The sequence below is a fragment of the Dysidea avara genome, chromosome 10, assembly GCF_963678975.1.
Source record: "Dysidea avara chromosome 10, odDysAvar1.4, whole genome shotgun sequence".
Taxonomy (NCBI): Eukaryota; Metazoa; Porifera; class Demospongiae; order Dictyoceratida; family Dysideidae; genus Dysidea; species Dysidea avara.
Window position 1 is genome coordinate 17,437,491 of NC_089281.1, and position 16,457 is coordinate 17,453,947.

The 16,457-nt window shown below is 39.6% G+C and overlaps 2 protein-coding genes across 4 annotated transcripts; one reads left to right on the forward strand and one right to left on the reverse strand.

Annotated features, from left to right (window-relative positions):
• Nucleotides 1–3,569: 3,569 nt before the first annotated feature.
• Nucleotides 3,570–12,523, reverse strand: LOC136269122 (protocadherin Fat 4-like). The gene is made up of 15 exons (XM_066064596.1): nucleotides 12,439–12,523; nucleotides 11,808–12,217; nucleotides 11,565–11,696; nucleotides 10,755–11,324; nucleotides 10,333–10,589; nucleotides 10,117–10,280; nucleotides 5,852–9,780; nucleotides 5,521–5,793; nucleotides 5,377–5,465; nucleotides 5,105–5,321; nucleotides 4,784–5,046; nucleotides 4,461–4,729; nucleotides 4,265–4,404; nucleotides 4,049–4,202; nucleotides 3,570–3,937 (listed from the first exon to the last, which is right to left on the reverse strand). The coding sequence occupies exons 2-15, from the start codon at nucleotides 12,205–12,207 to the stop codon at nucleotides 3,685–3,687; spliced, it is 7,110 nt and encodes a 2,369-aa protein (XP_065920668.1). The 5' UTR covers nucleotides 12,208–12,217; nucleotides 12,439–12,523; the 3' UTR covers nucleotides 3,570–3,684.
• Nucleotides 12,524–12,530: 7 nt separating this feature from the next.
• On the forward strand, nucleotides 12,531–16,456 carry LOC136269149 (acyl-CoA-binding domain-containing protein 5-like). 3 transcript variants are annotated; one of them, XM_066064628.1, is made up of 8 exons: nucleotides 12,531–12,656; nucleotides 12,832–12,866; nucleotides 12,919–13,004; nucleotides 13,060–13,132; nucleotides 14,095–14,325; nucleotides 15,020–15,364; nucleotides 16,025–16,128; nucleotides 16,316–16,456. In XM_066064628.1, the coding sequence occupies exons 1-8, from the start codon at nucleotides 12,560–12,562 to the stop codon at nucleotides 16,326–16,328; spliced, it is 984 nt and encodes a 327-aa protein (XP_065920700.1). In that variant the 5' UTR covers nucleotides 12,531–12,559; the 3' UTR covers nucleotides 16,329–16,456. The 3 variants fall into 3 exon arrangements, with proteins under 3 accessions (XP_065920700.1, XP_065920701.1, XP_065920702.1); XM_066064629.1 differs by having other exon boundaries at nucleotides 15,050–15,364; XM_066064630.1 differs by having other exon boundaries at nucleotides 15,119–15,364.
• The last annotated feature ends 1 nt before the right edge of the window (nucleotide 16,457 follows it).

Here is a 16,457-nt window from a genome sequence, read left to right on the forward strand (position 1 = left end):
AAATTTGTAGGTGTGAATGTCAACGATGATCTCTCCAAGTTTTTAAATGGATAGCATATATAGGTCATAAGATATGACGTTGTTTAAATCCCACGATTTGTGTGATTACTGAGAAGGGGCAACTCCCTCTCATTGACAAGGTATGGGAAACTTGCAACTTCAAAATGCCATATCTCATGACTTATATATGCTATCCTTTTAAAACTTGGAGAGGTGACTTAAAACATTGACGCCTACAAATAACGTAAAATTTAGGTTGCTAGGGGCAACAGTGGATTTTTTTGTTATTATGAAATTTGTCTATTGGCACCACCACGGCAAGGTAATATGTGGCAATGTCAGGTTAATTTTATTAAGAAGTTTCTCACAAATATAAGCAGGCAAAATGATTGCTATGAGAATTCAACACAGTTAGTGAAGCAATTGAACAATGACACAATAACAATCAATTTGGCTACACCAATTAAGTGTTATTGCACTCTGTGTCAAATAATGATTAAAATGTGTATGGGCTAACTACACATGTGAATGCGTCCACTCACTCACTCACTCACTCACTCACTCACTCACTCACTCACTCACTCACTCACTCACTCACTCACTCACTCACTCACTCACTCACTCACTCACTCACTCACTCACTCACTCACTCACTCACTCACTCACTCACTCACTCACTCACACACACACACACACACACACACACACACACACACACACACACACACACACACACACACACACACACACACACACACACACACACACACACACACACACACACACACACAGAGTGTGTGCATGTATGTATGTGCTAATCAAACAAGAAAGGCTGCATTCGATAAAACTGTCACATTATGAACTGTTCTGAATGTTTCTACTATAAAGGGATGTTAATTTAGTGTAAGTACAATGTACGTATGTAGTTGTCCCCATTTTTGAACATTCAGAATAACTGTAAATGTATGTGTATGTTTCTCTACATGCATTTGCAAAGTACGCATATCCAAACCAACCCAGTATCAAAGGTGTTCTGCTGTATTATGATTTTATAGCGAAGAGAAGGCTCACAAGATATCTTGTAGTATGACAAAAGCTATTCTGCATTGGATTTACTTTAAATGCTGAACTGAAAATACTTCATTGGCAGAACTTTCATCAAGTGCATATAATCACAGGAACTGTTTGAGTGGTATAGACTGTTAGTTAGCCAGTAACTACCATTTCTCATTTAATTGACAATAGCAACTTTCTAATAAATGACTTGAGTTATCGAGTGATAGCAGTTTAGATAACTAGTTTCAAGCAACAGTGTGACACTGAGTAAACAAACAAGCTTCAGCCAGGAAGTGTGCTAAACTTGCCAATACATACTGTTCAAGGTGACAAATCATTAGCTAAGTGATGGTAATGGTTTCACACCATGTGTACCTACATGAGAGTCACTCATGTGCCATATGCTATGATTCTTTACCTATGGACGAGTGTTTTACAAGTAGAAATTGAAGAATTTTGCTTCCTATGAATAGCACTATATATTGTGTTGAGTTAATATTATACGTAGCTACAAACACTGTAAAGAGTCCACAAAATGTTATGCCTAAAAACAAAGGTGGGGCACAAAATGTTATGCCTAAAAACAAAGGTGGGGGTGTTATATCGCCCATTTTTGTGGGGCTCCCTCAGGGGTGTTTTGTTACACCCATCAGGGTGCTACAAAACTCTCACTAGGGTGTTTGGTAACACTGGATACAGGGGCTCTGGGCCTTTGGGGGGAGGGTATTGGGGGTGGGTCTCACAGGTGCAAGCATGATCACATCTCTAAAGTCAAAGTCCTCAAAGGAAGCCTATAACTGCTGAAATGAAATCATAACGCAATACATAACACAGTTACATTTAATGCTTATTGTACCTTACTTATAATGGTTACCATTTTGTATTAATAATCTAACAACCAAGCATCACATTTGATTGTGGGTTTTCACTACTTTTGACAAAAACACCCTATGGGTGTGAAGAAGTACCCTTAAAGGTGTGGTGTAGCATAACACCCTATATAGGGTGTAACTGAACACCTTTGTTTTTACAGTGTGCATAGTTCGCTGTGAGGCTGTATTGGTCATAACACAGAATGGGGAGTACCAGATACGTGCATACCATAATGCTGCAATTGTGCTATAGAGCCATAGACTGTAGCAAAATGGACACAAAGGAAGATAACAGAAACTCAAAACTGCTAATTTTTCTAAAAAAAATATTACTACCTTAGTATATACCTTTGATAGCAAATCAGAACAGGAACATGCAATGATAAGAGATTCATCAAAGAGATTCTTCATCTCGGTGACTATAGCTTCTCCATCATCTGCATTTTAGCAGAGATGATGATGATAAGAGCTACAAGCATTCTATTTCTTCTGCTAGTAATAGCAAATGGCTGCTTGTTTGTAACGAAATTTTGACCAGTGAGAAGGCAGTCAGCAATGGAATGGAATAAACTCGCCAGCACCAATACTTTCAAGCTTATCTCCAACCTAATGATTAGACTATATCATCTTCCTATGCCTAATACAGTGTTCGCCAATTATCTGATAGCATTGCACATGCAGTGTAAATGCAGAGATTGACAATATAGAATCCTGTTGCAGTTTTTTGTATTATATATATCCACTGTGTACTATAGTGACCCAGCATTGGAATAGGATGAGTAGAAGTGGTGGAGTAAGTAGATGATGTGAGGGGGGCTGACCAGAGTATGGAATCTCTGGTAGCTGTAGCTATTTTAACTTTAGTGATGTCTCAAAGTACACCAGAATTAATTTATAGGTACAATTTGAAGCATTTCAACTAAAATACCAACTTTGTTAGTCAAAAGTATTTAAAACAGGTTATTTGCAGTCAATAATAACCTCTTTTTACAGGGTTACTAAGCATACAGCATTTAAAAGCAATACAAAACAGCCTTTGGACACTTGGAAATACTTGGTACATACCAGCTCTCAAGGTAAGAGATCAGTGGTTTGATTCCTGCCGCAGGAAATTTTTTTTCGTTTTTAGAATACTTTTCAGAACACAATCTTTTTCACAGTATTCAGCCCCACTCCAAGAAGGGTAATTTTGGCAAGATATATTCTGAGGGGGGCTAAGCCCCTCATCAGCAGACTGAGGGGGGTGGGGCCCCAGCCCCCCTTCCACCACATTTGCAGGTACAAGTCATCAGTTCCTATCAACATCCCAGCTGTTTGGGATTGGTATACTGCAATACTACTACTAGATGCTCCAGTTGCCTCTGATAGTATCAAATGATTTAAAAATGTCAACTGCTAAAAACACCTACAACCAATGGGATCCCTTAAAAGATGTCTTGATCTACAGTGTACCTGGGCCAGGAATGTTTATGCAGGAATTCATTATTTTAATAATCAATATTGTACCCCTTCTGATTGCAATGAACAATACAAGAGTAATAATTTGTATGTAATAATGCTTCCTCAATCTTGTAGAGCTGCTACTGTTTATCCACAATTGAGCTTTTCTCTCACTAACTCGGACCAGTGGGATTCAATGGATAAGAAATATACACCATAATTAAATGCATAAAAACAATTACATGAGTCTGTACAACAGATTAAAATCACAATTATTATCATGAGGAGTTATCATTGTTATAAATTAATATTACATCTAGCTTTGTAGTAGATTATCTGTTGAGGTTGCACGGTCCAGTTCATGACACCTGCTGATAGCACTTTTGTCTATCACTTCAGTGTTGCCATCTAATTTTGTTATTCTTGGTTGATCCTCTGTCGGTGGTACCTTAGGGCTTTCGTATTTGTATGCTGGATTATCAAATATTCCAGTGGTAGACATTGTTTGAACTTTTGCATCTGGTGTGTGAAGCATTGGTGCCTGTAGGTGTTTTGCTGTGTGAGTATTCCTATGATGAAAGAATACATTATAATTCTGAAGTGCAAAAGTATGAAGACAATACTAAATACAATGGTCATTTGACAGTCCCAAAGTATTTAATACCAAATAATTTACTTACCCATTTTCAATATTTTTGCTTCCTCGTTTACTGTTCATGTAGATAATTATGACGACAATAATGGCAACCACTGCAACTGCCAACAATACACCAATAACAATTCCTGCTATGGCTCCTCCGGACAATCCATCATTACTATCACTTGAAGAAGGCTCTGTTAACAATAATACAATAATAACATTACTATGAAGCTTGTTATTGTATAGGTATATTAACCTGCTTCAAACTGATCTGCAGTCAATCCAGCTGTCATTAATGCACTGAGAGATCCGGCTTGGTTTAATATTTCAACTGCTCGACTTCCAGATATCGGATTTCCATTAGAATCACTCAGCAATATAAAGACGACGTCAACACTACAATGTAATTACATTGAGTAAGTACTCACAACCATAGGAGGCCTGAAACATACCTAATTGGGGGCAGTTCATTTCCTGTTGCTGAAGTTTGAGTGGAGCCATCAGGAAACACACATGAGTCTATAATGTTATTATCTAGTAAAGTTTCACAGATCAGTTGTAATGCTTCTAAGCTAGGAGGGGTGGTTCCATTAGGACAAGCCCACACAAGTTGGAAAGTGGATGGTGCATTGGTAGGAAGAAATCTTGGTTCACAGAAATCATCTGAAGAGGCCGTCTGGCGTTTAGCAGTTCCTCTGTTAAGACTGTTGAGTTCATCATTCTATAACATAGTTAATTTCAGTAATGCTTACATACATTTTCGTTTAATACCTACCAAATTATACACGGCTTCACTCAACTCATCTATTGATCTACCATCACTAAGTGTAACCCTTAGTGACATATCAACTGGTGTGGAGTCACAAACAAAACCATCACTGTTAGCCAGTGTTTCAACACAAGTATCGTTATCGTCACAAAGACTATCATCAACACACAATATCTGGTACTGGCATCTGTGCCCTCTTCTGTCAGGTGGACATGTACAAGTGAATGATCCTCTAGTGTTGGTACAGTTCCCTCCAAACAGGCAGGGCTCTATAGGCAAGCAAAGATTCATTAGTATAGAGTGGATCAAGTTTGCCCGTATGCTTACCTAGCTCAGTACATTCATCAACATCCTCATTGCACAGTCTGCCAGTGTAGGTCTCCAAACAGGTACACTCAAATCCACCAGTGGCATTAGCATTTAGGGAGCATTCTCCGTCATTAAGGCAGGGATTAGGGTAGCAGGGTCCACTGTCACAGAATCCACTCTCAGCAGAGACACTAGTTACTTCAACGCTTAGCCCTGTTGATTCTTCCAGTAGCTCCTACAGAGTTTATATAATATATATGTTTTCCATGCATGAATTGATAAATATGTACCTCTACTAAGTTGGCATCTAAATTGTGGCATGTACCATCAGCATTAGGATTGTCCAAAAGTATAGAAGTGGATACCACATTTTCAGGACCTAGAATAACATCATTGTAATATTAGTGATGGCTTGCATTATGTTGTGGACTTACGGAATACAATAAGTCTAGCTTCGTCAGAAATAGCAATGCCTGCTGAATTTTCAGCTCTACAGCTATAAGACCCTTCATCACTTATCGTTGCTCTGCTTATGATCAAAAATTGACCAGATTGTATCACTCTACTATTATCTGGTATCAGCACTACACCATCTTTTAAGAACTGTACATCGGGTGTGGGTACCCCTTCTGCCACACATGGTATGGTCACAAGTCGATCAACTTCAACTTGTATCTCTTCAGGAGGTCTCGTAATTGTTGGAGCAGCTATAGGAAATGAGATCGTATTAAAATCAAATACGCAAAACAAAGTTTCAGTGCTCACCATTGACATTGATTATTGCAGTGAGAGACTGAATGCTACCCACATCATTTCTTGCAATACACGAGTAAGAGCCAACATCATCAAATCCAATCTCTCCCAGATCTAGTATTGGATCACTTGAAGGATTTGTGATGAATGATCCATCACGCTGCCACTGGTATGTCACTGGAAGATTGCTAACAGCACTGCAGTCTAGAGACACTGGAGTACCAAGCAAATAGTCCTGAGATACAGGTGGATTGGACAGGGAACACAATGTGTCTACACTTAGCTGGAAAGTATCAGGATCCAAGCTAAATTCCATAATTTCACAGGGGAAAGCATTACTGATGATCACTGTGGCACTTCCTGACAATGGAGGTGTCCCCATGTCCACAGCCATAATAACAATCTCATGTGAGTCAAGATTATTTGGACGGGTGGATTGAGTTATATTGGTGATGTTGGTAGAGAATTCTCCATTCTCATTGATGTCAGCATCAGTTATAGTAAACTGTACAATATCCCTAGTTGATGGATCAGCATAGGGGATTGCTTGGAGTCTGGGAGATATCACTGGTGCATTGTCATTGACATCTGTTATGTCAATCCTCACAGCCATCTCTGCTATCATAGTTCCACCTGAGCTAGCGGTAAATATGAACTCATAGAAATCCAAAGTTTCTCTGTCTACTGGCTCTTGGAGAAATATTTCACCACTTTCTCTATTCAGTGTAAATACATTCAGTGCAAGATTTCCAAATACTGGTGGGATATCATAAAATACAAAGTCACCATCTTGATCATCAGCAGTACACTGTGTAACTACATCAGTGTCAACAGGAAATGTCTCGGGTATGCTAGCATTACATGGACCACGGAATACTGGCAAAAACTCATCACTGTCTTGTATTACAAGAAGGAGAGTGGCTACTGTAGACATTGCTGGGTCTCCCCTATCAGTAGCAATCACTGTTACATTGAAGAGACCTTGACCCTCAAAGTTGATTGCACCACTTACAAGCAGTTGAGCTGTCATATCAAAGGGATTAGCACGAATGCTAAACCTTGGATCAGTGCCAGGACTGAGTGAGAAGTCAATTTCTGCATTTCTACCAATGTCTTGATCTGTTGCAAATAGACGTTGCAGTTCAACCGAACCACCTCCATCAAAAAAGTCACCTTCAAAAAATTCAACGACAAATGGTGGATTACCACTAAAGACAGGTGCATTGTCATTCACATCTGTTACATTGAAGCTGATTATTACTGTGGATGACATTCTGGGGGTTCCGTTGTCTCTAGCTATAACCTCAAATTCATACATGTCAGTTTCTTCACGATCTAAAGTAGCACTAGTGCTCACAGCACCAGTTGAGGGGTCAATTGTAAATGGTAATGGAGACATACTACTAGATATAGAATAGGTGATCTCTCCATTTGGACCAATATCAGCATCTGTGGCAGATGCATCTAGTATAAATGTATTGACTGGAATGTTCTCTGGGAAACTGATGGTAGAAGGTACATCTCCAAACTGTGGAGCATTATCATTAATATCTGCTAACATCACTGTCACATCAACTTGTGTAAAGAGAAATGGTGAACCCCTGTCTTCAGCTCGTATTGTAAGTAGTTGTTGTGATCCTGGTGGCACAAACAAGTTCATGTCTGCAAGTGCTTCTCTGTCCAAGACAACTGTGGTAGTGATTACTCCACTAGATGTATCAATATCAAAGCGACCACCTACATCTCCAACAATGCTAAAATCAAACTCTCCATTCACACCAGAATCAGCATCAGTAGCTGTCACTTGTCCAACCATTGTACCAGGTGGCATCTCCTCAGTAACATTGAAAGGACCTGTTTCATCAAACTGTGGGGCATTGTCATTTTCATCAAGTACAATGATTGTTAAAGAAGATGATGTTGTAAAGGTTCCGTCATCAACTTGTACCTCAAAACTATAACCCTCAGTTGTTTCAAAATCTAATGACTGAACCAGTGTCACTATTCCATTAGCACTGTTAATTTCAAACTCTCCATTCTGACTACCGATCAAGCTAAACATCAGATTATCTCCAATTTCTCCATCAGCAACAAACTGTGCAACTGGAGATGGAACAGGGGTGAGTTCACTAAGAATTATAGTCTGGTCACCACTGAGCTGAGGGGGTATATCATTGACATCAATTACAGTTACATTGACAGTTGTGATGCCTGTTCTTGTTGGGTCACCTTGATCAGTAGCTGTGACAATTAAAACATATTCCGGAAGTGTCTCAAAATCTAATGAAGCATTAACAGTTATGACACCAGTATCTGGTGCTATTGAGAAGGCATCACCATCGTTACCAATGATAATACTGTACTCTACAATGGAGTTAGGGTTGCCTGGTTCATCAGCATCTGTTGCAGTAACTGTTATCACTTCAGTGTCTACCATTGCATTTTCACTGACACTGGTGAAATACAGTGAGGGTAAAAAGATTGGAGAATTATCGTTAATGTCAGTTATTGTGATTTCTACATTGGCCCTGTCAGATCTTGACGGATCTCCTAGGTCATGAGTTCTGACGACGAGAATGAATGACGTAATAGATTCTCTATCAATATCATTATTGACACTTATTTCTCCACTAGTAGCATTAATTCTAAAAGCACTGCCACCATTTCCACTTTCGATGGAATACACCACTTCTCCAAAGATGCCAAGATCAGCATCATCGGCTTGTACAGTGATAACTGATGTACCAGGATTACTGTGTTCAGCCACTGATGCTATGTATGGGTCCATTGTGAATATTGGAGAGTTGTCATTTTCATTTATTACATTAAAAGTAATTACATGGTCACTAGATGAAAGACCGTCAGGATTTTCAGCATGTACTGTCACTGTGTGTTCCATGTTTGTCTCAAAATCTAAGCTCTGAACCAATGAAATTTCACCTGTATTTTCATCAATGGTGAAAAATGGCGATCCCAATATAAAATAAGTGATAACTGCGTTTTCATTAATATCAGCATCAAACGCTGAAACTTGTGTAACAATTTCATTCACAGGTGCCAATTCTGACACATCAACTTCATCAGGAGCAACAAGGGCAGGTGCATTATCATTTATGTCTGTGACAGCAAATGTTACTCGTGCAGAGATTCCCAATGGTGGATTTCCCCTATCATTAACACGCAAGAGAAATATATACTGATTCCGTGTCTCCCTGTCTAAGGTAGATCCAAGACTAATTTGGCCTTCATTAATTATGAACTGCGTATCAGAGGGATCAAGGATGTAATCCAGTTGTCCATTTGGCATTGCGTCCAAGTCAGGGTCATCAGCTGAAATTGTTTGCAGGACAGTATTGATGGATTCTCCTTCTGACACCATAAATTCACATGTATCTTGAACAGCACATGGTGTGGTAAAGAAGGGTCTCTCATTGACATCAATTACATTGATACGTTGTGTAGTAGTGGCAGACATGGGGTTGCTCATTGCCTGATCTGTGGCTGTCAAACTTAGATCATAAGATGAGCGTATGGTGTGATTGAGAGCTGCAGCTACACTGATTTCACCAGTGGTAGGATTAATGGTGAATGCATTACCAGGATTACCTCCAGTTATGGAATACCTCACTTCACCATTGATACCGAAATCAGCATCAGTAGCAGTCACCTGCACGACTGAGGTACCAACATCAATTGTTTCTAGGACATCCACTGGGCTAGTAACTTGAAATACTGGAGGATTTTGATTGTTTGCAGTGACAGTGATTTCAACGTAGGCTCGTCCTCGTTTGCAGTCATTAGATTCTAAATATGCTATGACAGTTAAATTGTAAAAGTCTTGTTGTTGAGCATCAAGTGGTGAGACTGTGGATATAATTCCAGTCCTCCTACCAATTCTGAACCTACCATCTTCATTCCCTTCAGTGATGTTGAAAATGTACCTGTAGAATAAGAACATATAATTATGCTAAATATGACATGATATGTTGTACTTCTCATCCAAACTCAAACCCCAATCAGGGGCGTAGGAAGCATGGGTGCCATGGGTGCTTGGGCACTCATAAATATTTTCAGTGGTGTAACTAATGGGTTTCAGCACACTGTACTATATATCACTGAAAAGATCGAGATATTCTAATAGAGCAGTCAATGACTCTAATAAAGCAGTCACACTCGTGACCTTTTTTTAATTTGGTATTCAGCATTACCACTGGGCACCCTTTAGTTAAATATCTTCCTACACCCCTGCCAATTTAAACTCTACCCTAACAACTTACAAGCTATCATCATCCATCATTATATCAAGATCAATGACATTGTTGACTTGTACACCACTTGGTACTTCAGCAGTATAGACATCTCTATCAAATAGCATACTGTACACTGACATTCGGAAACGATTCAGTTTCTTGGCAATTCCTCTGATTGCAACATATACAATCTGAAATCAAGTATAAATTTATAACCATATTATTAATTTCATAGGAACTCACTTTCTTGAAATCGATTCTAACTATTAAAGTTCTTCTGCTAATAGTAAATGTTTCATTTCTATAAGTAACAGTAGTTGGGTCCACAGGACTGGGATTGACTATTGTAACTGAAGCATACAAGGCACAGATGCCTAATAGGTCAAGCTGCTCAATAATAACCATCTCAGTGAATGCTGGACATTCAACTTGAAAATATCTGAAATCATCTTCATCACAGTCACCCTCAGGGTCTGTACCAGGTGGTACATTAGCAGGTGCTGCAAGAAAGAAATACATGCTCATCTACACACACAGACACAGACACATGCACGCACGCAAAACACTCTATTAAAGCAGTCAGTAATATGTACTCTAATAAAACACACACTAAGCACTACAAAATCAGTGATAATAGATGTATTACATAAATGGTTGTAACTCACTGTCACATGTTGTTCCACTTAGCAGTTGCACAAATGATGCTGCATCACTGAAAGACCTCAACAAAAACACATGCTCCGAGTCTGGATCAGAGGCAATGAATTCTAACTCGTTTACATCCACATTCCCCACTCCAACACTGTACACAGTCACACCACTGGCAAGCAGGTTCATGGCTGGCTGTCTGATACTGTATGTGTTAGAGCGACCATCGGTGATGAGAACCACAACACGAGGGATACCATCTGATGGTCTTCTAGCTCCACTTACTGAGGGATTGTTGAAAGCATGTGTTGCTAAATTTAGAGCGAGAGCTGTGTGAGTCCAACCACCACGATATCTTATTCTATCAATAGCTCTTGTAACTCTCCGAGTAGTCAAGTGATCATCTAGGAGGAAGTCTGTCCTTGCACCAGTTGAAAAGGTGAAAACACCAACTCTAGTCTGATCTGGACCGACATCAAAGAAGTTGACAACTGCCTCCATGAAGTCTAGAGCAAGATTGTGATTTCTCTCACCAACACTCCCCGACTGATCCAGTAGAAAGAGAAGATCCAGGTTAGTCTGACAAACTGTAAAGATATACATTTATGTTATGTAGAGTAATATAATTAATCTTTTATGTTTTAAACACTTCAGCAGTAGCTAAAATACCACAGATGATGGTTTCTATGAAGATTGTTCTACAGTCTTGTAGTTTTAGCAACAAGGATGATACTATATATAGCTATGCTTGTCCATTGCCTAGTATTTAGAGTTGTCGTTATATAGTTCTGCTATAGGTATTTACAAATACAGTTTGGAATTCTTACCATCAGGTATGACACTAACTCTGCAGTAGTCATTATCAGCATAGAAGACCCAATCAAATCCAGCTTGGACAGCCATTCGTAATATTTCTCTCAGTTCCCTCCTTGAATTTCCCCTTATCCTGGCAGTCCGACCTAACAAGAAAACACAAAGCCATATAATGAAATGTGTTTAGTGTACCATGGTATTTAGTATTAAAGGTATACAATATCTTGTATACTCTCCCACAGATTATAGTTAGCTACCTTCAAAGTGCAATGAATTTGAGCTAATTCCAGGATGCCCTTCTTCTGCATAAGTAAGCAGAACCCTTAATTTTCTTCGATATCTGTCTCTATACATGTCCCCTAAGATGTCCAAGCGAGATTTTAGCCGGGAAGTCATGTAGCGAGCATCGTCATTGTCATAATCCAAATCATTGTTGGTGTTACGGACAATTGTCTCAATAAATCTTGTTGATGTTCTTCTCAGTCTCAGCTTTATTGGCCTACACTCCACAGTTTCATCACGGTCAGGATATCTGTCTCTTAGTCTGAAGGGATTTGGTACTGGGTCTTGTTGGAACACTTGCTGTTGGTAGGAGGTTAACACTTGACAGGAACACACAATTAGCAGGAGTAGCTGTGAAACACTTAGCTCCCACATCTCTGCTCACCTGTGTACAAATATTAGCATACGAAATAATACCATTTACCAGTTCACTGCAGTTTGTAAACAACGTTAATAGTTAGTAGTTGGCGAAACACTTTCCCCTAGCTAGCTAACTACTTTAAACGAGCTATGCTTAAAAGAACAGGTGACCAGTTAGCTTGCTAAATGAATTCGTACAACAACAATAGCGCATACATATAGTCCACTAAATGCAAAGTTTCGTACCTACTGTAACAAGAAGTAACGATGTTTTGAAGGACGAAGAGCTTTGCTGTGATTTTATACTCGTCACATTAGGTGTCGTAAATATCTCTGGCGGCGCGCGTACGAATCCGCATCGTCCGTTATGGCTTCGCTGGAGGACAGACCTTCGAGAAGGCCTAGGGACATCCAAACGAGGTTTAACAAAGCAGTCTCCGTAATACAAAGCCTGCCTAAAGATGGTACGCCATGCACCCGCAACCTAACATTCTTGTTTCTATTATTTTCGAGCACGTAAATGGACTTACTACTTGCATAGAGATATGACTTTTAAGTGTGAAACACGCCATTTTACTAGTACTACAACGCATGCTTGTGAATATGCACGTTTCTGTTACGATGTTGCTGTCAATACAGGACCATTCCAGCCATCAAACATGCTGAAACTGAAAGTATGGTTTAAATATCTTGCACCATGTATGATGAGATGGTCTTGTGCTGTAGTTCTATGCCTTCTACAAGCAAGCTACTGTGGGTCCTTGTAATGCTGCCAAGCCTGGATTCTGGGATGTTACAGGCAGAGCTAAATGGTATGCACAGGTTGTGTTGAAGTGTTGATAAGTATTGGTTGTTTGTCATTTGCAGGGAGGCATGGAATATGGCTGGAAACATGCCTAAGGAAGAAGCAATGAGAAACTACATAGAAGAACTGCAGAAAGTGTGTGCATGCGTGTGTGTGTGTGTGTGTGTGTGTGTGTGTGTGTGTGTGTGTGTGTGTGTGTGTGTGTGTGTGTGTGTGTGTGTGTGTGTGTGTGTGTGTGCACATAGCCAAGTGGCTAGAGCATTGGCCTGGAAATTGAATGGTTCCTGGTTTGATGCTTGGTTGCTCCAAAAATTGGTGTTGTTGTTTCCTTGAGCAAGCTTTACTCACATTGCTCCAGTCTACCCAGCTGTTTATTGGGGACCTGGTGGCCTGGTGTCAACTGGGGAAGCAGCCCACCCAACTGTAACATCAATGGGTGCCTGGTATTAACTGGAGAGGCAAAGCCAACTGTCCATGTCTCACACAGCTGGTGAAGGTCCAGGTGAGACTTTGGGTGCCCAAACCCTCACCTGTGGGACGTGGTACAGCCTCCTGTGGGTTACTAGTCCTGCCCCAGGAGATTTTCCTGTACTGACTCATAGCACCTGAGTAGCACACAGATGTACCAGTGCTGGTCCACTGGGTAGGCGTGACCGTGCTAGTATCAGTGTTGGGCGTAACGCATTATGTAATATTATTACTTAATGCAGTAACGAAGTAATATTTTGCATTACATTTCTTAGGCTAGTAATATCTAACGGGTGATTATTTTACATAAGTAATATAATATTATTACCTAATGAAGTACTAACACGTTACTTAACTAGCACGTTACTGTAATATTATTACCTAATGAAGTACCTTTACACATTGTGTAATGTGTAATATAACATATTACTAGTTACTTTTAAACTGAAGTAATACATAACAATAAGTAATATATTACTTTTTAAAAGTGCCGGCTCAACACTGGCTAGCATGGCAGCTGAAGGCTTTGCTTTGCTTGTGTGTGTACACGTGTGTATGCATGCATATGTATGTGTGTGTGTACATGCATGTGTAGATGGTGTATGTGTAAATTCTGCTGCTTTCATCAGATTGTAGAGACAATGCCACAGTCTAAAGAAGTGGAGGATTTCTTAAAAAGCATAGGACCATTCTATGAAGAAGTAGATGAAACTTCCAAACCACATACCAACCCTACACTGGACAGAGCATCAGTACACACAGAGGGTGACAGCACAGTGGCAGCTGACATTAAAGAGGGCTTGTCTGATTCTGAAGATGAAATCTTTAGTGACCCAATAGCCACTCCAGAATCATCATCAGTAAGTTAGACATATTGTGTGTCCCTTCCCTATTGACTGAACTACTGAATATAAATCAAATGTATTTTATTATCTTAATGTTCTCTGTTTTATACACACATGAAAACAGTGACTTTGCAGCTGACTAAAGAATACCTCTGATTTGATTTGATGTCTGTGTCTCTTCTCTATTAACCTATTGTCCAGAGGTATGCAGGAATGTCTGCCATCCTTTAAGAAACACCTATCTCCTTTGTGTCCCATTCAATTATACATGAATATTAATTCACTGAGTGTGTCTGTACTGCTATTATACCAATGATCACTTGGGTGACATCTGTGTATCGTTTGATGTGCTTCTGCTTGCATGTTCGCATTTAAATGTTGATTGAATTTTCTGGCTTCTTTGCTTGTTCAGTGTTGCATGTTATGATTGTTTACAGCTTGTAACTGGAAAATTTGACAAGTATAGACTTAGAGGACCAAGTGTAGGAGGTCTTGTGTATATGATTAGTTGTGATTCCTTGTCATTCGTGTTTGTTTGTATTGCTTGTTGTACAGTACTGTAATATGGACAATTGAAAAACTGATACAAAAGTACACACATAATTATGACCAAATATTGATCTTAAATTGTCCGTATTATCAGGCTGTTGAATTCTGTATGTATGTCAGCAGGAGTAACATAAGTATTGATGTGTTGTTTTGTGTAAAGCCTTCTCCGATGTTGTCCCCACACCATCAGATGAAGTCCCCTGTCATTGATAGTCTGAGTGAAGGTAGTGATGAGTTTTTACTTGTTGGGGATTCACAGACTACTATCACTGGCGGTAACACAAAGAATGAACCAGTCAGTAGTGATCAAGTGGATCACCAAGGTGACACAGTTGTTGAGTTACCATTGTCGGATGATGGAGAGGAACAGCCAGTGTCCAGTGGTGGAGGTCAGCAGAGCCAAAAGGATGTGCTGGTATCAAGACAGCTGGACCAAGTACGACGAGACTTACAGTCTATTCTACACCGTCTTAATTCCCTAGAAGTTCTTTTACAAAGAAGAAGAGTAAGCAGCCTTTATGTGTGTGTGGACTGTAGTGCATCTATGTGCAATGTGTATGTCTCACATGACAAGTGAGACTTACAAGTGCCCATACCTTCACCCACGAGTCATGGTACAGCTTCCTGTGGGTTAATTGTTCTACCTCCAGGAGGATTTCCTTCCATGTACTGACATCTAAGTACTGCATGTCTACCCAGTGAACACTGGGTAGACATGGCAGGTGAAGACTTCAGTTTTTATGTTGCGTGCCATGAGAGTTATAAGTTGTTCATAGTGGCTTGAAGATGAAGCACCGTTCTGTTTGCAAACATGTTGTTCTTTTCAGCACATCAACATATTTACTGTCAAAATGAGTCGCGGTCAGTCAACACAGCATGCAGAATTATGAATTCTATTTGTCACCTGGTATTACAGTTATGAGTGGTGATGAGAGTGCTCATGAGAAGATTAGCAGCTTCTGCAGTCAACCATGAGTTGTAGAAACTGAAATAAAGACACACGCATGCACACTAGTCAACCCTTTTTCTTCTTATAAGGGCTTGCTAATTGATCAAGTGTCGTGCACAGAAAAAGGGTCCAACTACACACACATATCCGTAACACAATAGTATGTGCATGCCAAGATATTCAATCATGTCCTTATTGCTAATGTTTATTGTGTAGGCACTACAGTCCAGATGGTGGCCCTTCTCAGACCTTTCATGGCCAACTCTAGTGGTGCTAATTCTCTGGCCAATTTTGGTCAACCTTATGTGGAGGAAACTAAGGTGATAATACCATTTGTAATACACATCACCTTATGAAATAACTGCTTATTAGTTCCTGTTAAATAAACAACCATTTAGAGTAGGATTACCTGTTGTCACATTACATAGTAAGAATTCTTGCTGGATGTTAAATGCTTTATTTGGGCATATCACATGGGTGGATGTGGTTTATGTCATTTTACTATAGGAGATCTAAGTAGAAACAGCCAGCAAGATTGATTCATCTACTGTATGCGGAGAGAACTTACTACCAGTGATTTTAGTACTGTTAAATTTATTACATATACCTATATATTATATGGTTAAAATTTCTACACAACTATCCAAAC